The sequence below is a fragment of the Desarmillaria tabescens genome, assembly GCF_030435595.1.
Source record: "Desarmillaria tabescens strain CCBAS 213 chromosome Unknown EV420scaffold_19, whole genome shotgun sequence".
Classification (NCBI taxonomy): Eukaryota; Fungi; Basidiomycota; class Agaricomycetes; order Agaricales; family Physalacriaceae; genus Desarmillaria; species Desarmillaria tabescens.
In genome coordinates, this window is record NW_026848318.1 from 281746 (window position 1) to 307751 (window position 26006).

At 48.2% G+C, this 26006-nt stretch overlaps 9 protein-coding genes across 9 annotated transcripts; 2 read left to right on the plus strand and 7 right to left on the minus strand.

The window, feature by feature from the left end:
• Positions 1-514: 514 nt before the first annotated feature.
• EV420DRAFT_1545614 (uncharacterized protein) lies at positions 515-3886 on the plus strand. The gene is made up of 6 exons (XM_060473273.1): positions 515-672; positions 728-994; positions 1057-1221; positions 1272-1589; positions 1648-3521; positions 3577-3886. Exons 1-6 carry the CDS (start codon positions 571-573, stop codon positions 3842-3844), a joined length of 2994 nt encoding a protein of 997 aa, XP_060330255.1. The 5' UTR covers positions 515-570; the 3' UTR covers positions 3845-3886.
• Positions 3887-3905: 19 nt separating this feature from the next.
• EV420DRAFT_1545617 (uncharacterized protein) lies at positions 3906-5261 on the minus strand. The gene is made up of 4 exons (XM_060473274.1): positions 5078-5261; positions 4941-5012; positions 4705-4898; positions 3906-4659 (listed from the first exon to the last, which is right to left on the minus strand). The coding sequence occupies exons 1-4, from the start codon at positions 5237-5239 to the stop codon at positions 4140-4142; spliced, it is 948 nt and encodes a 315-aa protein (XP_060330256.1). The 5' UTR covers positions 5240-5261; the 3' UTR covers positions 3906-4139.
• Positions 5262-5672: 411 nt separating this feature from the next.
• EV420DRAFT_1270943 (uncharacterized protein) lies at positions 5673-7328 on the minus strand (the record flags this gene model as incomplete). The annotated part of the gene is made up of 5 exons (XM_060467609.1): positions 5673-6167; positions 6229-6338; positions 6388-6562; positions 6638-6855; positions 6917-7328. The coding sequence occupies 5 exons, from the start codon at positions 7326-7328 to the stop codon at positions 5673-5675; spliced, it is 1410 nt and encodes a 469-aa protein (XP_060330257.1).
• A 1303-nt stretch (positions 7329-8631) lies between these two features.
• EV420DRAFT_1748310 (uncharacterized protein) lies at positions 8632-9463 on the minus strand (the record flags this gene model as incomplete). Its single annotated transcript, XM_060480233.1, has 4 exons — positions 9363-9463; positions 9168-9312; positions 8824-9012; positions 8632-8788 (listed from the first exon to the last, which is right to left on the minus strand). Exons 2-4 carry the CDS (start codon positions 9215-9217, stop codon positions 8632-8634), a joined length of 396 nt encoding a protein of 131 aa, XP_060330258.1. The 5' UTR covers positions 9218-9312; positions 9363-9463.
• Positions 9464-10521: 1058 nt separating this feature from the next.
• On the plus strand, positions 10522-12822 carry EV420DRAFT_1270846 (uncharacterized protein; the record flags this gene model as incomplete). Its single annotated transcript, XM_060467599.1, has 5 exons — positions 10522-11237; positions 11285-11661; positions 11707-11926; positions 11975-12297; positions 12347-12822. 5 exons carry the CDS (start codon positions 10522-10524, stop codon positions 12820-12822), a joined length of 2112 nt encoding a protein of 703 aa, XP_060330259.1.
• Positions 12823-13029: 207 nt separating this feature from the next.
• EV420DRAFT_1545624 (uncharacterized protein) lies at positions 13030-13745 on the minus strand (the record flags this gene model as incomplete). Its single annotated transcript, XM_060473275.1, has 3 exons — positions 13554-13745; positions 13306-13505; positions 13030-13249 (listed from the first exon to the last, which is right to left on the minus strand). Coding segments are annotated over exons 1-2 (328 nt in total), but the record flags the coding sequence as incomplete, so codon positions are not given.
• Positions 13746-14285, minus strand: EV420DRAFT_1545628 (uncharacterized protein). The gene is made up of 2 exons (XM_060473276.1): positions 13868-14285; positions 13746-13811 (listed from the first exon to the last, which is right to left on the minus strand). The coding sequence occupies exons 1-2, from the start codon at positions 14192-14194 to the stop codon at positions 13782-13784; spliced, it is 357 nt and encodes a 118-aa protein (XP_060330261.1). The 5' UTR covers positions 14195-14285; the 3' UTR covers positions 13746-13781.
• A 2388-nt stretch (positions 14286-16673) lies between these two features.
• EV420DRAFT_1545633 (uncharacterized protein) lies at positions 16674-17557 on the minus strand. Its single transcript, XM_060473277.1, has 3 exons — positions 17174-17557; positions 17045-17119; positions 16674-16985 (listed from the first exon to the last, which is right to left on the minus strand). Exons 1-3 carry the CDS (start codon positions 17262-17264, stop codon positions 16711-16713), a joined length of 441 nt encoding a protein of 146 aa, XP_060330262.1. The 5' UTR covers positions 17265-17557; the 3' UTR covers positions 16674-16710.
• Positions 17558-20419: 2862 nt separating this feature from the next.
• On the minus strand, positions 20420-20926 carry EV420DRAFT_1545643 (uncharacterized protein; the record flags this gene model as incomplete). The annotated part of the gene is made up of 2 exons (XM_060473278.1): positions 20869-20926; positions 20420-20808 (listed from the first exon to the last, which is right to left on the minus strand). Coding segments are annotated over exons 1-2 (340 nt in total), but the record flags the coding sequence as incomplete, so codon positions are not given.
• Between the last annotated feature and the right edge of the window lie 5080 nt (positions 20927-26006).

The following is a 26006-nucleotide window of genomic DNA, read 5'->3' on the forward strand; positions in this document are numbered from 1 at the left end:
CATTATTCTGACAAGGTGGAATACTTGAATACTAACCTCGTTGTCCTCGAGGATACCATTGGCAAAAAGCGGGAGAATATGACATATCTTTTGAACGTCATGCAGTCCAAACTACAAGCAGAAGCGAAAAACGCTGCAAAATCATGACGACGTGTCGACTTGTCGCTGCATGTATGTACGCTGTGAGTGACCCACTCATTCCTTCATGATAGACCAGCATCTAACAATTTCATTCCTAGGCTATCTGTACCATTATACTGCCTCAATGCATACCACATCATCTGCTAAATCACCAAGGCTTGACCCATTCCACTCATAAACATAGACCTGACGATCTTCCGAATTCTGAGGTGTCCAGCTTCCTTGATCTGATTGCACAGAGATCATCCAAGCTGTGCTGCAGGGACACACAAGAGCCTACTGATCAAACAGAACCCAACCAGACCTGCACGGCGATACTATTATTCCTCGTTCACATTAAATCCTCAGTGCAGTCAGGTGGATCTAACCTTATCTACGCATGCCCACCCGGGCGTCTAATTGCTTCCATCGATCTTGCTCTGTACACTCATGTCGACCACGAGTCCAAATGCTCCTATATGCCGTTTCTACCAACAGGGCAGCTGCAAATATGGCTCAGGATGTAAGAACCAGCACCCAAACCCTGTATCTGTACGTCTTGGTGACCAACAATTGCACTATGACTCGTATTGATGCAACCAAACAGGAAACCAACAAGAATCAAGGACAGAATCCGAACAAGAAGCGGGCTCAAAGCCGTAAGAAAGGTGGACGGTCAAGTATTGCTGAGCCGGTTGACCATCGTCACACGAATACAGCCATTGATGCTGTTAGTGGTCAAGCTAATACGGACTCGTCTCAAGAGCCTCGTGATCACCGAGCCGTTAACAACTCAAAGAGCCGCGTGTGTTTCTCATGGCAGAAGGGAAGCTGTGCCAAAGGAGAGGCATGCAGATTTGAGCATGGTCCGAAAGTGGGTCGTCTTCTCATTCTCAATCGCGTTTTGATGTTGATCAACTAATCAACGATTTCAAGATGAGATACGAATCGGTTGGAGAGAATCAGATGCCAGAAGGAGAAAATCGCACACCATTGTTTTCAGCTGTTCCTCTTCCACAGGCGAACAAAAATCCATGCTATGCGTGGATGAAAGGAACTTGCACCAGAGGGGAGACGTGTCGGTTCGCCCACGATGTTAACGTACACCATTCCCTTTGAGACTATAACCTAACCACTAACATTTAACACAGGCCCTAGGCTTTTCCAGACAGCGCCGCCTCGATAGAGAAAATCATGTCAAAGTAGCTGAAGCGAAAGCCGAAGAAGTTAGAAAGGAAAATGAACGACTGCGCCAAGAGGAAGCCCAGAGGAAAAAAGATGAAGAGCGGCGCCAACGAGAGGAAACCCGTCTCCGTCAGGAAGAAGAACAGCGTCGAATTGATGAAGAACAGCGCACAATAGATGCCAAGCGGACCCACCAGTGTATCGTCTTCGGGTCCATCGTTACCTTCAGCTCCGGCCTCGCCATTCAGAATATAATCGCCGGCTTCGACTCTTGCAGGATCCGAGTCAAGGAATATTCCTCGCGATGCCCGCCCGAATGAAATCGGGGATCTCTTCACTCAGCAAGGCCTCGATGTGTCCGAGTTCCACGTCGTATCCGTACACAGTACCGGCTACGGGAGGCAGGATGTCAATGTCGTCACATCTGTTGCAGTCGCGCAGACGTTGGCCGCAGCGCTTGAAGGGATGGAATTCAGAGACGAAAGACTGGAATTTGAAATTGGCGTATTCAATCAGCCTGGTGGTATGGGTGCCTTGGCGCCTGGGGATGAGAATGTTCTCACTATCTCCTGCCGTGCTCCGTCTGCGACTTATATCGTCGAGTATCCAGACGCGGCGACTTGTCGTTCAAAGGTGGTGGAACTAAATGGTCGCATTTGTTCCGGCAGGAGGGTGAAGGTCGAGATGAACCAACCACCTCCAGGCCGATACGTTCCCAGTTTCCGACGGAATACCATCAAGGTTTCCAATCTCCCTCCTGATAATTCTCCCACTTTGATATACGACTTCATTCAATACAGTGGTGAGGATGTCAGGCTTCTCAAATCCCACAGCTTCGACGTCGATATCGCCTCCTTTCGGCTACGATCGCAAATCGATTACATCGATGGTGTTGAGGTTCAGTCATTCAATGTAGCCTCCCGAGGCGACACTGGAGCTGGAATCTTCTCCGTACGCGTTCGCTTCGAAAGCTGGGAAAGCGCCAAAAAAGTCCAAGATGCCTTGATCAACCGACGTTTTGATTTCATTGATGATTCTATGTTCTGGTTCAAACTACCACCACAGGAGCTCTACACCATTATCATCCCACCAGAACAGTATCTTGCCCAAGCTAGCCTTTGGACGGAATTACGGCAGAGTATCAAAGATCATAAAGCATGTGAACTCTTTATTCGTCAAATGTCTCGAGGGGACTACAGCATTCAGGTGTCGGGAGCTGTCAGAGCAGCTGTCGGTGCTCTCAAAGTACGTGTCGAGAGTCTCGCAGCTGGTGAACAGTCAGACCAATGGCACCAACATCTTGTACGACCGCCAGCTGAACTGACGAAGAGGATTACGGATGTGGGCGCTTTTATGCGAGCAGATTTCAGGAAGCATGCAATTAAACTGTACGGAAATTCTGTAGCCATCGCACAAGCCAAGACGATCCTGAAGGAAGAACTCGACCGTCTTATGTCGCTGCAGTTTTCAGTAAAGTTGGAGCGTCGATCGGTGGGATACTTCCTCCGTACTGGTCTTAGTGCGATGAAGGACGTATTCGGAGACGACTGCGTTACCCTTGATATCCGCTTAGCCAGAATCACCATCCGAGGTGGCGAAGAAGTCAGGCTCCACCTGAACAACCACATCGCTGAGTCTCTAAAGATGGTTGTCGTCCAAGTTGCTCCGGGAACTCATACCTGTCCTGTCTGTTATGATGAGGCCTCCGCGCCGTTCCAGCTAGTCTGTCGGCATGTCTACTGTACCGCATGCATCCGGCATTTCTTAACGTCCGCAGCGGAGACAGGTATATTCCCTTTAGTGTGCATGGGTAACGACGCGACCTGTGGCGCTCCGATATCCATTCCTGTCATCCAGAAGTTCTTGCCTCAAAGCTTTTTCGAACATCTCCTGGAAACGGTGTTCACTTCATACATCGACAAGCAGCCTCAGGTTTTTGGCTACTGCAAGACACCAGATTGCACCCAGATCTATCGCAAGTCGAAATCTGCATCTCTTTTGCGCTGTCCGTCGTGCTTCTCCGAAATATGCTCATCCTGTGGTGAGGATTCGCACATAGGGAAAAGCTGTGAAGAGGCTCGAAATTCTAACACTGCAGCTGAGCAGGAGAGGTTAAGCGAGGCATGGATCATGCAACAGAACGGAATCAAGAAATGTCCAACGTGTTCGTGCCTACTAGAGAAGATTGCCGGTTGTAACCACATAAAGTGCCCGCTGTTCGTGCTCCGAAATTCTATGATGCCCAAGCTTTGACTGACAACTACGTTTCAGCTGCGGGTCCCACATTTGCTGGCACTGCATGGGAGTATTTCCGGAACATGACATCTACCCCCATATGGGTACCGAGCATGGGGGATTCTATACTACCAATCCCACTCCCAACGCTAATAACCATGTACTCGTCGACCCCTTCCGGGCTGCTGATTACGGTGAACAAGCGAGGCTCCTACGTGAAGTGGAGGTTCGCCGACAACTAGAGCAGGAGCGGCAGCGGCGTATGAATCGCGAACGGCAGGGTTCGTTTTGTATTGTGATGTAATAGTAAGTAGTGGTGCACAAGCCCTCATATGCCGAAACACCTATATCAATATGTATATTGACTAACCTCGAGAAAGAATGCTTAGGCAAATGCTGTGAACAGCGAGTATGTATGCTCATCGTACCGCGGCTGACGTGCTATTAATAAGCTTTGACGGATCAGGTGGACTCTTACAGCTCAGATAAAGATACGCTGGATCTTCCTAGCTTCTGGATACTTATTGCAAACCGTCGTTTTCAAGCCGAAACACTTGCACAACGTCCATTTCCGCGCTCCCCTGCCGCGTCCATGGACTCTATAAAAGAGGACCTGCGATTTCGTCTCTAATCCTGGGACTTTTATCCTTCCGGTGTAGAACAGAGAATGCTTCGATAGGAGACTCCGGATGACTTTGACATCGTCGTGAGAGAATACAGCGATTTCCGTTGACTAGGGGGAGAAAAAAAAGTTCAGCATCTCTGGACGAAATTTCTTTTACAGAACTCACTTCGGGCAACAGTAATTCCGCATCGTTAGCCTGAAGATACGATGCCATCATACCAGAGACGACGCAATGATAACCACTTTCGGAGAGCACCTTCATCGGCATTGTCGTGGCCTCGAATACTATATCATCCCTTGGATTATCCTCTTGTTGCTGTGCCAGTGAGGGCAGCGCTGGATTGACGACCGCCTTTGTTTCTTCACGTATCACAAACCACCCAAGGTTCGCAAACACCCCCTTCAACTCCGCATGCACGCCACATACAGCCTTCACCAACTCATCGAGCTGATCCCTTTCCTCTCCATCCAGAAACGCCTTCCGAAGATCCACACTTACCTTTGAAAGATCCTTCAGCACAGGGACGATCTGCTCGTACGTTCGTTCCGGGAGCCCGTAGTCGGCCAAGATCGCGTTCCGCAAACGTGGCTGCGTAAAGTGGGAGAAGAGGGTGTGCCCGGGGTTGTAGATAGGTATCCCATCTTTTGTTAAACCGTACGCCAATGCCGGGTGTAGACCGAGGCTTTCGGGGGGTGGGGCCTGCTCGATGAGGATTTTGCAGATCCGTTGGGACTTTTCATCGATGTAATTGAACGTGTTGTTGCTTCATTTTACGACTTTGAGTTTTTGGAATAGGTCGTCTAGTGTCATCCCATCGCTAAGGTCGACGGAGAACCAAATGTCAGTCTACAAGAGTGGTATATATCATGTTAGCATGAAATGGCAGTTGTAGGAGGACAAGGCTTTCTTACCACTGGTATTACAGGAGCGCCCAGGATGAACCAGGATATGTCCTTTGGACCTGAAAGATAACACGGACATCCTAACTCCTCTATACGCCCCGAGATATTCTGAACAGCAGACAGCATGAACTTTGATTGCTTCAAGTCCCCCTTCTTCAACTGCCACCCCATGCCCTGTTTGTTCCGTTTTCCAGGCCCTTAAGTGTGGATCACCTGATCGACCCGCATAGCAACTGATATAATAGGTATCACCGTAGTCAGGGGCACGCAATTATTATAGTGATTTTCATTGTAGTACCCTACACCTCAATAGCACTCGAATAGTGCCCCACCTTTAAGGCAGAAATAGTACTATCGATGGCATTATCTATCGGCAGCAGCTCCCGCCTATTGGCTTCTGGATCCGCCATCCCGTACAACAATTTCGTCGGCCCAGATGCGCATCCCGCCTCTTTGGCGTCGCGTCGCATCTGCTGGGCGCATTTGTGACTTAAAAAATCCAGAAAAATGGGAAATAAATATTTGAGATGTGTTTATTGCCACTCATACATGTATCACGAGATTTACAATGAGCTACAGTGGGAAAGGCGCCATAAATATATTCTTAAGTACTATCTTCATCGATGACTGAACAGCTTCTGAAGGCGACATTCTCCTTGGAAGACCGCCATGGGTGTTTGCGAGGTAGCATCCGATTCTCACTATTACTTTCTTCGCCGTCGCCGTTGCTGTCCTCCCGCTCTTCGTGCTCGTCGCTTTTGCTGTTGTTGTCCATGTTTCGGGTTCGTTTTTTCCTCTTTGCAGCGTTCTTGGGTTTGGTGGTATGAGCATCTGAGCGTTCCTGCCTCTTTTTCTTGATTATCTCTCCGGCTTCCTCGCAACGTTCGAGTTCTTTTGCATGTCTGTCAATCTGTGCTTGGCTCATTGAAACCCATTTACATGCTGTCGTCTTGAGCGCATCGCGGAGTCGTCTCAGATCTTGCAGGTTCTTGAGGTTAGATAGACTCTCGAACTTGATACCAATCGGCCAGCCATCGATCTTGACATGGTGACGAGCAACGATGTCCGTTTCGTAGTTGACATAGTTCATTCGTAGATTCTTTTCGCCTGTGATATTTCCTAAGTAAATGCGGTCTCATTAGCACTAAATATGCAATCACTGAGTAGCGAAACGTATGCAGTCCCTGTAAGATCAAGTCCGTGCACTGCACTCGTACATCCTTCGAATCCTCTCTGTCATTCATGTCTATAGAGTTTGCATGAGATGTAGCTTATTACAGATAGTGAAGCGAAGGACGTACTCAAACTCTGTGCGCAACAGAATTGTTCAAACTTCACAAGAATTTCTTCGGCGCTCATCCCGACGATGCGCTTGAAGAATGTCAGTGAAGCTGGTGAATCACTTACAAGGGTTGGTTGAAAGGTGTCATGAATATCGCTACGCGACATGAATCCCACAAACTGGGCACCTGTCCGGTGAGCCAATCCTTCGATCTACGGAGAGTTTCAGTACTATGCATGAATACGAGTCGGATACGACAGTTTTGATATGTACTAGAGAACCCCTACCTCACAATTTACACTGTTGATAACTTGCCTGCAGTCTACGGCTGCTCCTTCATTACTCCTTCGTGCCCCTTGAACTTTGATGGTCCTTTTTTCCAGCAGACGGTCCAATAGGGCCTTCTCCTCGTCCTTTGTCATACCTTCATAATCCGAGGCGTCCTCCTCATCTTTGACCATCTTCCGAATCTCATCCAAATGAACTCTATCACCGATTGGCTTATCTGAAGTGAGCGTATTCAGTAGTATTCAGTTATGAGAAATAGTCTATAGGCTCTAGCTTACCTTTGTTGATTTCTTCAGCCTTTGCCGAGACTTTGGCAAGGTATAGAGAGGGCGCACGTTGCTTCTTGTACCTTGAAGAGTAGGAGACATAATTCACGACCGTCTCAAAGGATCGCCCGTACTTCGTCCCTACCTCTCGGAGCTGTTCATAATACTGCTCCTGAATTTCTTCGATCTCCTTCGCCATGGCCTCTCTCTTTGCCTGCTGTTCGCTCTCACGTATCTTCCTCGCCTCGTTATTATGGCCCTTCCGAACCTTTCTTTGCGGTATAGGAATCTTGGCCTTTGTAGGATTACGACCTGCCCATGTCTTCCAGCGGTCTTTGATGTCATCTTCTAAGGTATTCGGTTCTGGAGATTCCGCCCTGGCTTGTGAATCGTCCGACAGTGAATGTCGTTCCTCGTTGGCCATTCTGGAATGCGCAGTTGCATCGATTGGTGTCGGGATAAGCATGTCATTTGGACCAGGCCTGGCACCGACAGCGAAGGTAGGAGAGACTATAGAGGAAGACTCTTGAGACAACGACAAGTCTTCAGCAGTAGAAGTCAAAGACACTGGCTGCATCATCGATGGCACAGGTGCTGTTATCGCCGCTTCCAGTACGTCACGATGAGAAGGAATCAGCAAGTTCGATGAAGCAGGAATGGACCATGGTGCAACTGGCTTGTTTGAATGTTTACCTTTATCACCTCGTGTAGTGGATTTCTCCTTTGCGGGATCATAAGTGATGAATTTCGATGCTGGCACTTGAACTGGATCTCGTGGGCAAATAGGTCTTGAAATCGAAGGCCCTGGGTCGTTGAAGTTGCCTATCATCGATGTATTGTCATGTGCTGCTGTTGAACAGATTTCCCATCCATTCAAGTCCTCAGCATGTCGAGTAGCATAAAAATTCGTGTTTATCTGTAGCAGTCGTCAATAAGTCTCTATTCTTCAACCGAGTATAGGAGACAGACCGTAGAAAATGAGGAGTCAATGATGCCACCTCCTATGGGAAAACCAAGACTTAGATTTGAGTTCTCTGCCTGCGGCAGACTGCGTTGGTCGTTCGAAGTTGAGGTAAGCGATGCATGACTTGGAAGTTGAGGGAGATTGAATCCTAGGGTGGGATCACTGTAGCCCAGACTGTGGAGGTCGTAGTCATCTGAGTGAAGCAGAGCCATAAGAGAATAGTCGGAGTGACTGAGTTCTTGGTTTGTCAAGGAATGGAGCGGTAAATGGTGAGTGAAGTCAGAAAAATCGGAGTCCATGGATGTTTGACACAAAACACAGGTATTTCCAAGGACAAAATTCCATGAGCTGAACTCAACAAAGGCACATGACCGGCACGTAAACGCGTCACCTTGTTAGAAAAACAACGATGCCTGATTGCGTGGTTTGAAATTCAACGATATTCTATGAAATAGACCAAAACCAAAGGTTTCTGTCTTGTGTGCACTAACTAGCAGGAGTACTTACAAATTCTCTTGCTGCTACCAGAACCGGTGACTACATGGGAGATTGAAGGACAAGGCCATCATGGCAGGAGGTCGGGAGTGATGATTATCAATCGCCATCACGTGGTATTCAAGGGTATTCTCGTCGACACGGTCACCATGTAAACATGTAGTTTCTAGTGCTTCTCTTACTTATTGATAACGCGATTCAATGCAACTCGTACAATATATGACTACTGAAAATTACAGAAACTTGCTTCATTTTGCGAACAACCCAACTATGCATCCTGCGATCCCTCAGGTTGAAGTTCAAGTGGATAGTCCTCAGGGTGGTACAGATGGCCTCGTCTGTGAATGCAGTCATCAGGCATTTTGCCTGGATCATCCTCGTATTGTTCCATGAATAGCCTAAAGGTGTTCCGATCCTCCGTCAGTCTTTGAAGCTAGATATGTGATTATTCAAAACTCACATCCATCGCCGAGAGTCAGCTTTCAGTCGAAGTTTTTCTTGATTACTAATGAAACAAACAGTCAGTTGAGAGTAACCTCCAGACAGAATAGCTATGTACGCCTTTCGATACTTCGCTTGCGTGGCACGTTGTCGTGCCTTGACAGACTCTTGGTCTGCGAGCGGCATTGCTTTAACACGCTCTCTGCGCCTGGAAAAAGGTATTTTAAACTACTACACCCGCAAGAAAGTAGGTAATCACCGTCTCATTGCCTCACGTGCCTGTTCTCTTCATGAATCCTTGTTTCTGATTGAATGGAGTGGTGAAAACTTGAAGAGCTTCGTTGGGCATCTGTGCACACGCACCTGTTCTCATATTCCTTCCGAGACTGTCGCCGCTTCTCATTGTCACCCATGGGCTTATACTGAGTTATTAACAGCAGTTGAGGATGTCAAATGCGATTGCCTTGAGGTTTGTTGTCTTACGTGGCGAGTTAACGACTGCCCATACCTAGGTAGCGGAATAAGCCAGTTATTACTATGCAACCAGTTTCTATTTACTGGAACAATTGATGGTGGTTCTTGTGCGAAGTTTGAAGGGTAGCCGAGGGATGAGGAAGTCGCAATAAGATGAACAAGTTGATGGGATGAGAGTGAGAGGTTGATGTGACATCGAACTAAATACGTGATCTAGAAGTCCAACCTAAATTTCTGTCTCATTGAATACTCAAATGCAGGAAAATATTGCTACTCATTTAAATCATAGATACACTCATAAAGATTCAGAATACAAGAATACAGATAGTAATTATGACACTGAACACGTTGAACGAAGAGTTTGAGTTGATGATGGGCTCAGTCACTGGGAACCGGAACGGGATCCGGTGTGAGGAAATCATCACGTGGTCATTGACTTCATTCTATTTCTCCCTCATCACAACGCATCGACTAGTCAACTGGCCCTCATCATGGGCCTTCACTGTGCCTCCAGTTCTTCCTCAAAGATACGGCTTCCTGTTTCAATCCGAGGGAATCGAACGAAAAGTGTCCTCCACTCCTGCAAGGCTGTTGAAAAATGCACCCGTGCTGCAAAAGCAGCTGAGAAAGAGCATCTAAAAAGTGGGATTTGATAGTAGACTTGTCTGTGCCACAATGTAACTCATCAGATTTTACTCAGATTTGACGCCAGAGCAGCTGGCTGAAATTCAGAGCCAGAAGATCCAGTTATCAGCGGCCTCAGACCACCCCGAAGATGACGAAGACTACGACTCGAACTCCTGGCAGGATATAGAAGATGTAGCCAGGATGAACGGGATATTGCGTGGGGATGAAACTATGGAGATCAGCCATGAAGGCAGGGAGTTTGAGCTAGCGAGAGATCTTTGAGAGAAGCTGACAGAAAAATGGAAGAAACGGCAAAGGTGCGTTAGATCTGAACATCCACCTTTTTACACTCAATATCCGCATAACAGACGGTGGCGAGATGTCCGCAAGCACCGCAATCGTACGCAACAGCACGTCGACGCCTTCAAGATGTTGCTGGAACCGATGACAGATGCATATATGGACTGGGTCTTAGTGCGAGATGCAGATAAATCACCGTTGGCAGAGGAGGGAGGCCAATCCTCTGATGGTATCTGGGTTATTGATATATTCAGTACGTTTGCAAAAATACCACTACTCGATGATTACTGACTGTTATTTTCTAGGACGTTTTTGTATGCCCAATAGTAATCTTTCAATTGAAAGTTTAGTTCGCAATGGCATGATCCCTTGTGCACCAAAGTGGCCTGGACTGGTGGTGACCTTTCGGGTCATGGAAATCTTCCACACGGCCATCCTTCGCTGTCCTCAGTTGTCGATTCAAGGCTTCGTACGAACATTATGCGATCTTCATTCTTTCCCGATTGCAAGCAGTCTAAAGGAACAATTCAGCATCTGCTACGATGTATTCATCGCAATTTTGGAAAACGTGGAGCGGCGAGTACTGAGAGAGCTTGGTCGTTCACACCCGGACTGGCGGCTCAAGAACTGTTGCGCCGCATGCATGTTTGAACTTGAGGGTGAGGAGCAGCTGGAGTTTAGTATGTTTGGAGCTATGGACGGTAACGACTCACTCAAACGTGTCCCACGGAGCAAGGTGGTGGATACACTAGAGGGTAACCGGGTCAGCATTGAACGAGATGACTTACGCGATGGTGGCGGCGGATATATTTTACCAAGGACGGAGGTTGATCGCTGGTCCAAGGAGGCCATAGGTGATGTAGAAGCAGTGGACATGGCGAGTGCATTGCCATGCGAAGAACGATGGAAAAATATGTCTGACGATCGGACCTCCAAGATGTGGGGAGTCTTTGAAGAGACTGGCTTTTTTCTGTCATTATGCCATCATGGGTCTGTTCTCCTTGGGGCAGACATGGTGAAAAGTGGAGAGCAGTAAGATCTCTTGCGCTGATTTTTACCTCGCAACTGATTGTTTTCAGAGCAAAATATCCATTAGCTATTGTTGGGAGGCTCTTGGAAGTCTTCGGAGATCGCCTGGGCATCGGATACGACATTGGCTGCAAGTTTGGCGGTACGATAAACCGATCCCCACTTGGCGAGTTAGCAAAAATCAAGAGGTTTCATGTATTGGTTGGATTATTCCATGGCCATGCACACAACCGTCTGTGTCAGCTTCGACATCTCGGTACATATCTCATGGGCTTAGGTCTCGAAGATCTCGAGACCCTAGAGCGTTTTTTTTCCAAGTCAAATGGTCTTGCCAGGGGTATTCGATATGCCAGTCGCTTCCATCGTCGCCAACGCATTACCTGGTATCTGAAGCATGTCGATCGTTTGGACTCCTTCGAGCATCTCAGTAAGCATTCATGTAGACTGTAGACCTGGGCTGACATATAAGTAGGTTCGTTTTTGTGCAACAATTACAGACAAGCTCTGGATATCATAGACGACTATCCAGCATTACAAAATTCTATGCAGGAGCTTGGAGTGACCGATGAAAAGGAATTTGAAGCGTGGCTTTCGGAGGAGGAAGCTTACCTCTCAGGTTTACAGCGTGAACTGCCAGAAGAAACCATCGAGATGGAATATTATACAAGGCTCATCCATTATTATGATGTAGAGTAAGCTACATCCCCTTCAACAAACTCTTTGTAGCTGACCTCAAACAGATCAAAGGTTGCTGCTAGCCGGAGAGTAGTGTTCGTTAACACGATGACCGATACACAGCCACAACCACGAGACGACACCCGCAAGATGGAGACAGCACAAAGACATCTTCTCGAAAGGAGATCTCAAGAGCTGGAGAGGGTGCAGGACCTCGAGCGCTCACTGAACATCTCCCCTGAGGACCGCTGGATCGTCGGCTCGGAAAAGTGGAGAGAGAACGAGCAGAGGGTCGCCGTGAGGACTTACCGGCGATGCCTGGATCGACTGGAGGGCTTAATAGTCGCACGCATCTTTGAGCTAACGAAGATGAATATGTCCCATACTGGTAAGTTGATCGGTCTCACTAGAAACAGCATATTAACCCCAGTATATAGGATATAAAATGCGAAAACACATAGGAAAGGCTCTCAAGGCACGATCACAAGCCATACGGACCGCCCTCACCCAATATAATGTAGCGGCAGCAACCCTTATCCCCCCAAGACCTCCGCTGAAGTGGGAACGAGTCGTCGAGTATGCTTTTCTAGCTGATTTCGACCTACTCCGAGACGTTCGGCAGGACATGAGCGAGCGCAAGTGGGCCACTCCAGCAGGACGCCAAGCGATGGATACATACTTCAAGATCTGTCGGGCAAAGGAGGAAATCAAGCGCCTCAACATCGAGATTCAGCGAGTAATTACCTATATGCACATCGAAGATACATATCTCCGTCGCCGAGAGGGAGCAATTGCCGAAACAGAGCCTGCCTTGGCATTTCAGATATCGAGATATCGTCAGGATAGGGAGCGCTTCTATGCCGCGCATATGCGCCGTTTCTATGCCTTGTCGAAGGATGCATCAGTAAGTTAACATCCGTATGGTACGTGTGGCACCATGCGAATCATGCAAGCCATACCGTTATACATGCGCATGGCTCTACAAGGTACCTACGTAATTCTATGCACCTCGTATAGCAGACCATACCTAGCTATGCACTTACACACTATTCCCGTTCTATGCTGCTACACCACCTAGTTTCGTAATATTCATATCAATTCCAGGTTCAGATCGGGCAGTGGAAGATAAAAAATTGTCATATTCAGCATGTAGATAATACAGGTTAGCGTAGAATAATAAGTAGCATACAATAGGCACCACGAAGCCATGGCAAACTGAGGGGTTGGGTGAACGTGTGAGGACTCGGTACAGAAAATTGATGCACCCTAGGGCCCCGATGTATGGTACCGGTTGCAGCCTAAATTTGCAACGCTGACTGGACCTTGCGTAGCGCAAATTGCTAAGATAGAAAAGGTCTCATGAGGTCAGGACCAGGCTTACAGAAAATATACACACCTCTACATCCACGTCTCTCTTGACAACCTATTAGCACCACCGCCACCTCCTCTAGTTCAAGCCTGTGCGCCAAGTCTCAGACCTCCATGCAAAAGAAAAAGCATCAGTCGGCAGTAGAGGTATTGTTGCTAGTTTGTAACGGCGGTGAAGTGAGCTTGCGTACATCAGCGAACGTGCTAGACTGGCGGGAGATGTATACGCTGAAGAAGCTTAGTTTCTCGGAAGAGATCTATGCTAAAATGACTTACCAAGCTGTATAATACAGCAGCAGAGGTCAACAGAATGACTGCCTACAAGCTGTGCAGTAGCAGGAAGATGCGCTGAGAGGAGGAGGAAGAAAGAGAAGTCCCAAACGATCAAAAATTTCAAGTTCAACATGCACGTGATATGATGATGTGCTTGCGAGACGGCCCGGCCCTTGCCGAGTGACATCACACGTATCCGAATTGTCATTTTTCTGCAGTTCAGTGCACAAATCATCCCCAAAACCAAGAACTTCTGCACAAGTAAGCTGGTCCCAAGCTAACCTTATATGTAGCTAAGGAAAAATATATTTGAACAGCAGCCATGCAACTATACAACCACCGCATAGTGGTGTGGTCTGCATGGCTAAATTCTGTGGGCATGGTGATGCATGGATATGTATGACTGAAATTCTCATATACAAGCCATGCATGCCATACATACCACATGGAGGTGAACTTACTGATGTGCTGGTTTCACTGGAAGTGTGGAAGTAGGGATAGCAGCTGCGCGACTTTCTGGGTTTGGGTTGGAAGATCGTGATGGCAATGACATGAGCATAGATCATGAATATGCTGTTGTCAGTAGGATTTCCGATGCAGATAGCGATGATAGCGATTATGAGGATGGTGAAGATGCAGTACATGAGCAAGTACAAGCCATTATGCAGGTTTCAGAAGATACTACAAGGGAATGAATGTCGGTTTTAGTTCTGTAATTTTAATATTATTTATTGGCCATTTTTCCGGATTTTTTGAGTTATAAACGCGCCCAGCAGATGTGACGCGACGCCAAAGTGGCGGGATGCGCATCTGGGCCGACGAAATTGTTGTACGGGATGGCGGATCCAGAAGCCGATAGGCGGGAGCTGCTGCCGATAGATAATGCCAAAGTTTCGAGATTTTAAATATGTGAGGGGGAGGACAAAGACAATGGTCCCGGGCCGGTAGTCCGATTTGAGTGGCATGAAGCTTTGACCCGGGCCATTCTTGGAGGGTTAGCTTTTCTACGAAGACAATTCCTGGCCTTAGCGAGGCGTAAGATGCCGAGCAGGTTTCTCCTCGAACTCTTGTAAACAGTCAGATTTGACTTTCCATACATTTATAGCATGCTTCAAATACTTTGGAGCAAAGATCCCCTTAGTACCTCGGCGTACTGGGTGGGACTTGTATTGCTGCGGTCCAAAGGCGCAGGTGACTGGTTATCTTTTTGCCTCGGAATAATATTTCCTCCCATGCTCTCGTGGGTTCCTGCTCGACAGACATCAAACCCCAAACTCATGAACTCTCCTCTATCAGAGTCCCTCATCTAGTCTACTTATTCCTCTTCGAGCCATTTCACAAAAACCCGTTGCAGATTCATGTCTGAGCGAGCCAGTACATGCTGCTTCCTGTCCAGCTTAGTACTGGTTAGTTGATAAAGAGAAATATCCAAACCTCTTGGATGGACAGCTTCCCAAAACCTGGTAGCGATTCTAAACAGGCGACTCTTGGCCACAACAACGTCCACAGGTATCTACGTCGCGCAAATTTCAGTGTCATGATAGCCACGTGACCGCGACGAATGGAGTCCGCCTAGCATTCACCCTCTTCCTTTCCCCCACTTCGTTTACTGAAGTTGTCAAGGGCGAGAGCCAGAAATTCGGAGTTAATACTGTGTGTCCAAGCGCAAGTGAGAAGAAAACATCGTGTTTATTTCGAGAGTATGAACATCTGGACACATCCTACGGCAAATATTCTTTATATAGGAATGAGACACCTTCTCGTGTTGGGAGGTCAGAATGCTGACTGTAGGCCTCTACGGTCGTTGTCCTGCTCGCAGCGGTTAGATGCGAATCAAACCAGATTATCAGTCGGAAATCGTACCAAAAGAAAGAGCTATGCAATCACAGGCAAGGAATGTGTCCCTGTCTCCTCTGGCAGGTAGCATCGAGGCGGTTGGGCTGCTGAGAACTGGGCACCTCCTAGGAGCTAGTCGAAACTATGAGATTCATCGTCTGCAATAAGGTCAAATGACTGCTTACATACACGAACTTTCAGAAAGTCCGTTTCTCTTCGCTGGAATTGCAGATAGCGAGAAAAGAGATATTGTGTTGAGAAGGATAATATGCCGGCTCGCAGCTTGATCTATATTAGCCATGAGATTTGTCGCCGGCGAGTATGAAGTAGTGACATACCCGTTCCGAATGACATCCGGCACTGCATGTTTCGAAAGTACTTGTTCATCTTCCGAGGTCTCTCTTCAGTTTTTGTCCACAGTTTATCACCCTCTGAACGTGGTCCGGCATCGTATTCGGTGCTGCCGCGACATTCATCTTGGTCGCATCCGCGAAGAACGGTCAGAGAGCAGCGTGAGAGAAGGAGCCATCGTCATGGCGATAATGGGCGCAGCGGGCCCAAAATTGAAGGAGATGTACGCTTTGTCGAGATGGGCAAGGAGATGACAGCGCTAGAGGCTTGGATGATGATGATGATGTTGTATCTCCGGTTCGTGATCTTTTTGGCGATAGCAACCATGCCAGCGTCTGCATCAGGCGGGATGCGCATGTCTCGTGAAGTAGGCTGCCTTGGATAGGATGTGGTGTACCCGTGCTTCGCCGCCACCATAGACCAAGTACCGCAGAGGCAGGAGCATATAGGGAGATCCTTGTTCTCTGATGATGGCCTCGATGCAGTGGTGGTGGTGGTGTTGGTACCAGCTAGTGGTGACTCGAATTTGTATCCATGCAAGCTTCTGGTGTTGTAGGCAACGGACGCTCCGATGATGTCCGGGTCTCCTCTCCTCTGACTGGTGGCATCGACGTAGCAAGAGATCGGCTGTTGAGTTGGTACCCCCTAAAAACTAAATTTGATCTCCTGCAAAATCACGTTGGAAGGGCCAGACTTTCTTGTGCGTCCATGTAATGTCACGTACTTGCAATGAGGATGGAAGGAGAGAGACGTCGGCATCTGCCGATGCTGATGCGCTAATAGCACTCCGCTAACGTTTCTGGCAGTACTAGTGCCCATGAATAACGCATGTTTTATATAGCTGCTATGCTGGTCATAGAGTCTCATAAGTCTACTCTTATGTACGATAATCGAAGAAAATATACGCCATATAATTTCAAAGACAGGAGAGTATCGCATGAATTGGATTTCGTCTGATCTATATTTAAGGATGTCAAGCACTCACTACCAAGATAGCGATAATCATAAGTATATATGAAAGCAAGCTTATGAAAAAAAGTGCGAGAGTACCGATCACCAAAAAAACTAGAAGACAGCCGATGATAAAATACACAAAGATGATGAATTCCGTTAACCAGCCAATAACACTGGTAATGATCTCCAAACCAGTCCATAACAGCGGCCATAACACATTCCCAGCAATGAAGACGGCACAGAACACGGCGAGTATTAGGATGATATGAGTTGTAATGATTGGTCTGGGCCCGTCTGCAACGATAATACTAGTATGGAGGGAACGTCTCGTACAATGCGGATTTTGCACTCACGAATCACCTCATCCACATAGGCATATGCAATAGAAAATACAACCACCAAACCGAGGATATTCATGCTAGTTGAAGCTGCTTCGATATCGAATGTTAGGTAGCGAAACCTTGAGGGACTTGGAAGCCTACCCTTGTTTTCGGGATGGGGGATTGGAGTTGGAAACCTGGGCTTTAAAGCAGCGGCGCTTCCTGTGCCATGACTGTGAAGAAAATCAGGCATGAGGCCCGAGCGTGGCGAGCACGAGTCGAGAAGCGGCCAATGAGAGAATGCTTCCCCACGCAAAAGAAGGCGGGGATCAGCTTTTCTTGATACATATAGGCGCCATGGACCGGTCTCTACTAAGAAGTAGCGCTCCGGACAATTGCAAAGCTTGAATCAATGACTCAACATACTCACGTCCAAATCGAGATTCTCTAGGCTCTTGTAGAGTGGTCGCAGAGATCCATCATTCAGAGACATAGCGTCAAAGCTACTTGGTCCTTGCTTCGGGAGGTTTCTCGTAACCTGTTGATGAGATATTGATGTAAGATCATAGTCTAGTAGAAGGGCTGGGTTCATGCTAGTCATCTGATAACAAGAAAAAATTCAAACCTCTTGCGCAGACAGATTCCCAAAACCCGGTAGTTATTGTAAACGGCGACTCTTAACCACAGTAACGTCCACGGGTGGCCACATCGCGTGAGTTTCAGTGTCGTGGTAGTCATGTGATCGCGACGAATGGAGTCCGTCTCGTATTGACTCTCGTCCTTTCCCCCGCATCGTTTACTGAAAGTCATCGAGGGAAGGAGCCAAGAGTTGATACTGTCTGTCCGAGCACAGGTGAGAAGAAAATATCGTGTTTATTTCGAGAGTATAAACGTCTGGATACATCTCGCTCCTTCTTGTTTGGAGTGTATCCTACGGCGAATATTCTGTCTATAGGAATAGGGTCGTGTCGGGGGGCAGAATGCTGATTTTGAGTGTCTATCGTTGTCCTTCTCGCAGCCTTTAGATACAAACCAGATCAGATTAATGGTCGAAAACAGTACTATAAGAGCCGCTCAGTCGCAGGCAAAGATGTTTCTATCTTCTCTGACGGGCAGTGTCGACGCTGTTGGGCTGTTGAACGTTGAGAGCTTGACACTTCCTAGAAGCTGGTCTCAACGATAAGATTCATCATCTGCGAGAGAATAAAATGATCACCCACATGAACGTTCCAAAATTCCCATTCTTTTTACTGGGCTCGCAAATGTCACGATAACGAGCAAGTGACACGCTACTGAGAAAGATAATACTTTGGCACCCTGTTCGTAGCTTCACCTGTAATAGCCATGAGATTCATCGCCTGAGTGGTGACATGCCCGTTCTCACTGAATGTACGTTTCTCCAAATATCCGACAAGATCTATACTCTTCAAAATGCTTGTCCATCTTCCGGAAACTCGCTTTCGCCTTTGTCCCCAGCTTAACACTCTCCAGAGCTTTAACTATTACTCGGCAGAGTCGTGCTCGAAAGTTACAGCGTGGCAGCCTCGTTCACCTGATCGCACCTCCCCCCCAAGAGGTATGGCGCGGGAGATGGCAAGTTGGAGAGCTTTCGTCATGGCAGCTCAAGTAAATCTGCACCTAATCGAGATGGGCAGGAAGACGATGGTGTCTCGGATGATGGGAGGCGTATCTGGGGGTGGTACTCTGTCTCGTCAGACGCTGACGCTGATCTTTGCAGCGTCGATGTTAGACATCTCAACGCAGTAAAACTGAGATAGCAGGCATTTCGGGTACAGTCTGCGACACCGAGAAAGAAAGATGTGCTCCTCCACGGAAAGTCGGCTGCCTTGGAAGGGACATGCTTCGCTATGGCCAGAGAATACTAAGCACCGCGGAACGGAATCGCTCGGCAACAGCATATATGACAATCCTTGGTCTTTGGGATGATGGCCTCGGCGTCGTGGTGATTGGTATTTGTAACGTCCAAATCGTGATTCCAGCCTGCGAAGTATATGCTGATTGCTTTCGGATCAGGGATCAGGCAAGTTGTTGCAGACTCGTGGCATTGTAGGCGATAAACGGCAAGCCTGGCGAGGGTCGATATGACTGGTGAGGAGTGTGAGAGTGTTGGGAATACGGGGATCGGACATATTGTGGGGGTTCCTCGACGAAACATGGCTAATCCTTTTTCTCTGGAATGGTTTCCGCCTGTATCAGCCATGAGAATCGTTGCCGGTAAGGATAAAGTGGAGACGTACCAGTTCCCACTAAATGTACGTTTTTCCTGCCCCACAGCTACTCTTCAGTGTCCCATAGGTTATCACTCTCCAGAGCCTGAGCCTCGATACCAGCCAGCTTCGTCCTCAACAACTACACCGTCGCCGTGTCGTACATGCCTGCGAAGAAGGGCCAAAGGGAGCACAAGGCGTGTAAAAAGGTGAAACGGCGGTAGACTAGTCGCGTCTCTGGATTAGGAGAGTTATCGCAAGCTCCTAGTGTTGGGGGCAATAAGCGCCGCACCATCATGGCGATAGTTGGTGAGGCGAATGATGTCCGTGACTCCTTTCCCTTGCGATCCTCTCTCTGTCTCCTCTGATAGGTGGCGTTGACGAGGTAAGAAGAGAATCGGCCGTTGAGTACCCCCCTTCGAACTAGTTTTGACTATGAGATTCGTGGTCCGCCAAAGAAGACGGTTGCGCACCATTTCCTTGCTTTCCACCATCCAGGTCCTGCATGTATGCGCCATTATAAGACCATCAGACTACGGCAGGCGTTGGCTTTGGTAGCAACATATGAGATTCGTCGTTCTCTACAGAGGGAAAGGTAGCACACCAGGCTCATCCCTCGTCCGATTCCTCAAAGGCCCAGTATACGACCGTAAAGCAAGACGAGATCAACTCCTGGCTATTGGAAGCCTAAATGCAAGGATAATACGAAGAAAATAGAGCGTGATACGCATGGTGATCATGTTCGAGAACAAAATCAAAGACAGCCGGCTGTACAGTCGCCGACATCGCTTACTTGACGGACGAATCAAAGAGCCACGAGAGTTGTCATTCAAAGCCCTTATTCATCCTGATACGCTCCACTTTCTCTGACTAGTAAGAGGATGGTAACGACCCAGAGACAGCGTGTCAGGCTTATCCCAAAGCCAAAACGACGGCAACGTCGAAAAGCTTATTACTCGACAACGTCGCTCTCCATACATTCTCATCTGTCTGCAAGCGCTTGAATAGCCTCCGGAGTTGGAGCCGCCGAATGTCAGTTTCCCTTCTGAAGTGAGGTCAGCGCGGAATTTCTAATCATTGATATATATGCAACAACCTTTCTACTTGCTTTCGACGTTGTGTTGTGTTAAGGCGCTGTTTACATGATGTATTGTACCAGAAATTTACTAGCCATACTAGTGTTCCTTATCCGCGTTGACTTTGTTCCCATAGAAGTTCCAACCTGAGCTTCCGAATAAACAATACACAGGATCTTGCAGACAAATGGACCCTGCTAATATCCTAATACCCAACCTAAAAAAAGCAGCGGACTCAAAAAAAAGTTAAAAATTGGAACACCTCGCTCCTCGGCAGGGGCGAGATTACCGATCATATAAAGTACGCGGGCGATGAGAAAGAATGTGTGGATGATGAACCTGATTGATCCGCCAACAAGACCGGTAATGCTCTCCAAGCCAGACCATAGCAGTGGCCACGAGTCAGCGAACTCGGCTCCAATGAAGAAAACGGCGCAGAATACGGCCAGGATGAGAATCATGATTTCGGCTCCAGAGACTGGTCCGAATTTGTCTGTAAGGATAACGGATATGGATGAAACGTCCCGGCGTACAATGCGGATTTTGAACTCACTGATCATCGCACACACAAGGAAAGCTAAGATAACAAAACCGAGAACGTCCATGCCAGCTGAAGCTGCTTCGTTAAGTAGCGATATCCTGTCGGGAATTGGAAGCCTACCCTTGCTTTTCAGGTTGGGATGGGGGTTGGAGTCAGAAATATGGATTGTAAAGCGGCGGCGCTTCTTGTGCCACGACTATGGAGAAAAGCAGGCATGAGGCCCAAGCGTGGCAAGCACGAGTCGAGAAGTGGCCAATGAGAGAGTGTTTTCCCACGCAAAAGAAGGTGGGGATCAAGAACCAAGCTTTCTTTTCTTGATAGATATAGGCGCCATGGACTGATCTCGACTGAGAATAGCACCCTGGACGACTGGGGAGCTTAAATATGTGTATATCAGTGACTCAACATACTCATGTCCAAATCGAGATTCTCTGGGTCCTAGTGGTTACAGAAGTCCATCGTTAGGAGACACAGCATGAAACTACCTGATCTCGTTCCTAGTATAACCTGTTGATGGAATACTGACGTCCAGATGATCATCTCATACCATTCATGAAGGAAAATTACAGGTATGGCACCCTTTACCTTTAGTATTCCGGCACATAATCATAGTCTAGTAGAAGGATGGGTTAGTACCGGGCAGTTGATAATGAGAAATTTCCGAACCTCTTGTATGGACAGATTCCCAAAACCCGGTAGCGATTATAAACAGGTGAGTTTTAGCCACAACAACGTCCACTGGTGCCTACGTCGCGCGAGTTTCGGTGTCATGGTAGTCATGTGACCGCGGCAAATGGAGTCCGCCTAGCTAGCCGCTGTATAGACACTCGCAGAACTCGTACCTGCATACCGCCTAGCATTCACTCTCTTTCTTTCCCCGCTTCGTTTACAGAAGTCGTCAAGGGTGGGGGCCAAGAATTCGGATAGTTTTGGAGTCACAAGTGAGAAGAAAGCATGGTGTTTATTTCGAGAGTGTATACATCCCGTCCCTTATATTTGAGTGTATCCTACGGCAAATATTCATTATATAGGAATAGACTCGTGTTGGGAGGGCAGAATGCTGATTTTGAGCGTCGGTCGTTATCCTGCTCGTAGATCTTAGATGCGAATTAAAACCAGATTGTCAATCAGAAATCGTACCAAAAGAAAGAGCCGTGCAATCACAGGCAAGGAATGTGTCTCTATCTCCTCTGGGCGGCATCGAAGCTGTTGGGCTACTGAGAGCTGGGCACCCCCTAGGAGCTAGTCGAACTTATGAGATTCATCGTTAGGGTCAAATGATTACGCACACGAACTTTCAGAAAGTCCGTTTCTCTTTGCTGGATTTGCAGACAGCTAGAAAGAGATGCATTGTTGAGAAGGATAATATGTCGGCTCGTAGCTTGATCTATATTAGCCATGAAATTCGTCGCCTGCGAGTATGAAGTAGTGACATACCCGTTCCCACTGGATGTAGGTACTTCCAAAACATCCCGACACTGCATGTTTCAAAGCACCGAGGTTCCTCTTTGTCTTTATCCACAGCTTATCACCCTCTGGAGCTTCAACGTAATCCAGCATCGCGTTCAAAAATTACAGCACAGCGAAGATCGCACCCGCAAAGAACGGTCAAACGGGTTCAATCACGGCAATGGACTCGGAGAAGGAAGCATCGTCATGGCAGATGAGGGCAAGCCCAAATTGAAGGAGGTGTACGTTTTGTCGTGATAGACAGGGAGACGATGATGCTAGTCTTGGATGATGGGATGTCGTATCTGAGGAGGACTCCGGCTCATCTGGAGCCAACCTTGATGGCGATAGCGTCCATGGCAACGCAGACAGTCAGGGATGGCAGGTATTTCAGGTTCAGATAGCTGCAGCGTCATCGAGCGAGACGCGCTCGTCACTGGGAAGTGATGGGACATTAGTACAGAGTAACCGTGCTTCGCCGCGACTAGAGGCCACCAAGTACCGCAGAATGGAATCGCCCGGTTGGAGTATATTGTTCACTGGGATGATGGCCTCGATGGGGCGGTGACTCGAATTTGTATCCACATCCAATCACGAAGAGCACGGACCAAAACATGTGGGAAGGCGGAATGAAGGAAGACTGCCTGCGTCTCTGTGGAGTCCGGAAAGCTCCTGGTGTTGTAGACGATAAACGGGTATAGCTGTAGGACGCATGATATCCGTCTTTTCTTCTGCAATTGTCTCTCCGTCTCCCCTGAATGATAGCATTGAAACGGCCAGCTGTTGACGTTGTGCCCTTCCTCGATAGACGCGAGAATATGATGGGCTATTGAGAAGGATGACATTGTGATGCCTGTTCGTAGCTACCTGTATTAGCCTGTGAGATTCGTCGCCGATGAGGATGGAGTGGAGACGTACCAACACCCACCGAATATGCCACACATTACTCTTCAGCGTACTCCTCGTCTTTCTAAGGCTCTCTTCCACCTTTCCCCACAGCTTATCACCCTCTAGCTTCGATACCATCCAGCTTCGTCCCCAATAATATACCGCCGTCGATTCGTTCATGCCTGCGAAGAAGGGCCATGGGATCACAAGGCGTGCAAAGCAGAAGACTGGTCGTATCTCTGCAGGAATCGAAGAATTTGTTGCATGTTCCTAGCGTTGTAGGCTATCCTGCAGGCTCGAGCCGATATAACTGGTGAAGCGTCTTTTCCTCTGAGAGTCTCTCTGTCTCCTCTCCGAAGCGGCGAGAAGAGGATCGGTTGTTGGGAAGTAGAGTCTTGGTACCTTCCTAGAAACAAATTTTGACTATGAGATTCGCGGTCTGCAAGATAAAACCAGTTGCGCACCTTTTTCTTGCTTTTCCAACATCCACGTATACGCCCTTATTACGAGTCCATCGCGCTACTGCATTAAGCGAGGCAATGTCCTTTGCGTTGGCTTTGACAGTGTTCATGAGATTGGCCGTTCTCTGCAAAGGGAAGGGTAACGCACCGGGTTCACCTCACGTTCGCCTTCTCAGAGGCCAAGTACACAAAGACGAGACCAGCTCCTGGCAGACATGCCGGCGAAATGACGTGAAGAAAATAAAGCATGATACGGCGGTAAGGTGATCACGGTCGAGAACAAAATCGTCTGTCCCACGTGCAAAAAAAGCGATTCTAATCTTGAGGTAGTACGCTTGGCAAAGCAACAGTAGCATGAGTGTCACCGAAAGGATGTTTTCAAAAAGCGTATCATCAAACGCTGGTTCGATATCACCACCCTCGGAATCGAACCGAGATTCACCAAACGCGGTAAACGATTGTGCCAACGAGTCTTTTCACAAAGACCACGAGCAAGATGATCCATCTAGATTTGAGCATCTTCAGTCTATGGTCACATAACTCTTATAGCGGCTAGTAAACATTTTACGTGTTATCCTGGTTGATACTCGATATCCAAGCATCGACATTCCGAGAGCCTCGCTAGCATTTCCGTTCTGATAAACCCGTTGCAGCAAGCCAGGAGCTGCGACCTCGCTACGGAACATGTCATGCAAAATCGTTTCACATGTCGTAGGCTTGCAGCTGGTCGCTCAGTAGCAGTGACGACATAGCATCCCCTCCTCGTATCGATGGAAGCAGTTCACGCTAACAGCAGACGACAGCAGACGAGCGCCAAAACCAGAATCCCATAACAGAGTTGCCGATTTGTTCATAGTTTCTGTTTGCGTGCTAATTCATGAGACTTGGGCGGCGGCTGCAAAAAACGAAAATACGCGTCTGTTGAAAGATATAACGGGTCTGCGCCGAATGGGCGAATGCCATAACAACCTTTCCCAGAGACGCCTAGTTCCCCAACACCTTCGAGTTGTGACCGAGGAGCATGGGCATTGCAGATAACGACCTCCCTGCAGTAGCACCAATGACCGGCCTACTCATAAGCAGTACATCGATTCCCGAAAAAGGCGGCGCGTTATGAGGTAGTTGGCAAGCATTAGACAATGTCAACCAGGCGATACGATGAAGGAGGTGTCAGTTGAACGTTGAGTGGTCCTCGGATGGCAGGGGTCACCCCGCTCGGAGGCGGCCACTAAAACAGGTTGGTTATACCCAGGCCAATAGACGGGCTATCCTTTCCGAGAAGAAGAGCAGCTGGAGGCCCGGATCAGAGAGTGTGTGCGTTGGCGGGACAACACCGAGCCCAAGGGAAGACTACACCCCATCGAGATTGGCCGTAAGATGGTGGTACCGGTAGAGCCATGTTGATTCTGAATGATGGATATGGAGACGCTGTCGCTTCCCGAAAAAGACGGCACGTCCTGAGATGGTCGACATGCACTAGACAATAAGGAGGTGCGAGTTGAATGGTCCTCGGATGACAGGAGTTCACCCCGCCGGGTGAAAACGGGTCCAACAACTCGTAGCCACTATCAAGATGGTTATACTCGGGCCAGTAGATGTAAACACGCTAACTTTTCTGGGACGAAGAGCAGCTGGAGGGGATCAAGAGAGTGTCTGTGTGGGCGGGACGACGACGACGAGTCTGAGGGGAGACTACGTTTTATCGAGATTGGCCGCAACATGATAGTACCCGGCCGCCTTGATTCTGAATAACAGATATGAAGACACTGTCGCGCTTCACGCCGATGCTTTGGCTGAGAGCTTTGAAGTCAGACGCGGAGGTGAGCCAGTGATGAGATGTGCGCGCGCCTGGTCCACGCCGCAATGAACAGAATGGATAAAGCTTCCTTGAGCCGATGGCCTTGACGTTGTAGCCGCGACTGGTCGTCCACGTCGAGAAAGGTGCGATGCAGGGCGGCGAAATGGAAGCAGTCGCACTGTGGAAATGGGCTGATCAGACGTCCTGTCCTCGTCTTCGTCTCCTCGAACTGGCGCCAACGAGGATTGTGGTCTCAGAATCCATCACACCCTAAAAGCTATAAGATTCGTCGTCTGCAAGAAAAGAAATAGTTTACACACCCGTTGCCTTTTCTTTCCAGCGTCGAAACCATGCCATGAAGGACCTACAGGTATCAGGCGATGTGAATCGTTTTTGACGGGCACCATTATAGCGTTTGTCCTGGATGTAGTCGCTGTCGGCAAGATTCTGAGTCGTCCTGGAGATCCGAATTTTGCCCACCGCCCGGGCCCGTATATGACTGTCAACGGGCAAGAAGAAGGCAAGGCGACATCACCGCTTATTGCCTATCGATT

Bases quoted from the DNA above. Each gene is read 5' to 3' on its own strand.
- EV420DRAFT_1545633 (XM_060473277.1), bottom strand. From the start codon at position 17,264: ATGCCTGATTTTCTTCACAGTCATGGCACAGGAAGCGCCGCTGCTTTA. The intron at 17,120-17,173 runs GTAGGCTTCCAA...ATATCGAAGCAG, and splicing joins CCCCCATCCCGAAAACAAGG to CTTCAACTAGCATGAATATC. The intron at 16,986-17,044 runs GTGAGTGCAAAA...TTATCGTTGCAG, and splicing joins CTATGTGGATGAGGTGATTC to ACGGGCCCAGACCAATCATT.
- EV420DRAFT_1545614 (XM_060473273.1), top strand. From the start codon at position 571: ATGTCGACCACGAGTCCAAATGCTCCTATATGCCGTTTCTACCAACAG. The intron at 1,222-1,271 runs GTACACCATTCC...CATTTAACACAG, and splicing joins GGTTCGCCCACGATGTTAAC to GCCCTAGGCTTTTCCAGACA. The intron at 1,590-1,647 runs GTCAAGGAATAT...CTCTTCACTCAG, and splicing joins TCGACTCTTGCAGGATCCGA to CAAGGCCTCGATGTGTCCGA.
- EV420DRAFT_1545628 (XM_060473276.1), bottom strand. From the start codon at position 14,194: ATGTACTGCATCTTCACCATCCTCATAATCGCTATCATCGCTATCTGC. The intron at 13,812-13,867 runs CTGTTCAAATAT...GGACCAGCTTAC, and splicing joins GTTGTATAGTTGCATGGCTG to TTGTGCAGAAGTTCTTGGTT.
- EV420DRAFT_1545617 (XM_060473274.1), bottom strand. From the start codon at position 5,239: ATGGGGTGGCAGTTGAAGAAGGGGGACTTGAAGCAATCAAAGTTCATG. The intron at 5,013-5,077 runs GTAAGAAAGCCT...CCACTCTTGTAG, and splicing joins GCGCTCCTGTAATACCAGTG to ACTGACATTTGGTTCTCCGT. The intron at 4,660-4,704 runs GTACGAGCAGAT...TTCAAAGGTAAG, and splicing joins TACGGGCTCCCGGAACGAAC to TGTGGATCTTCGGAAGGCGT.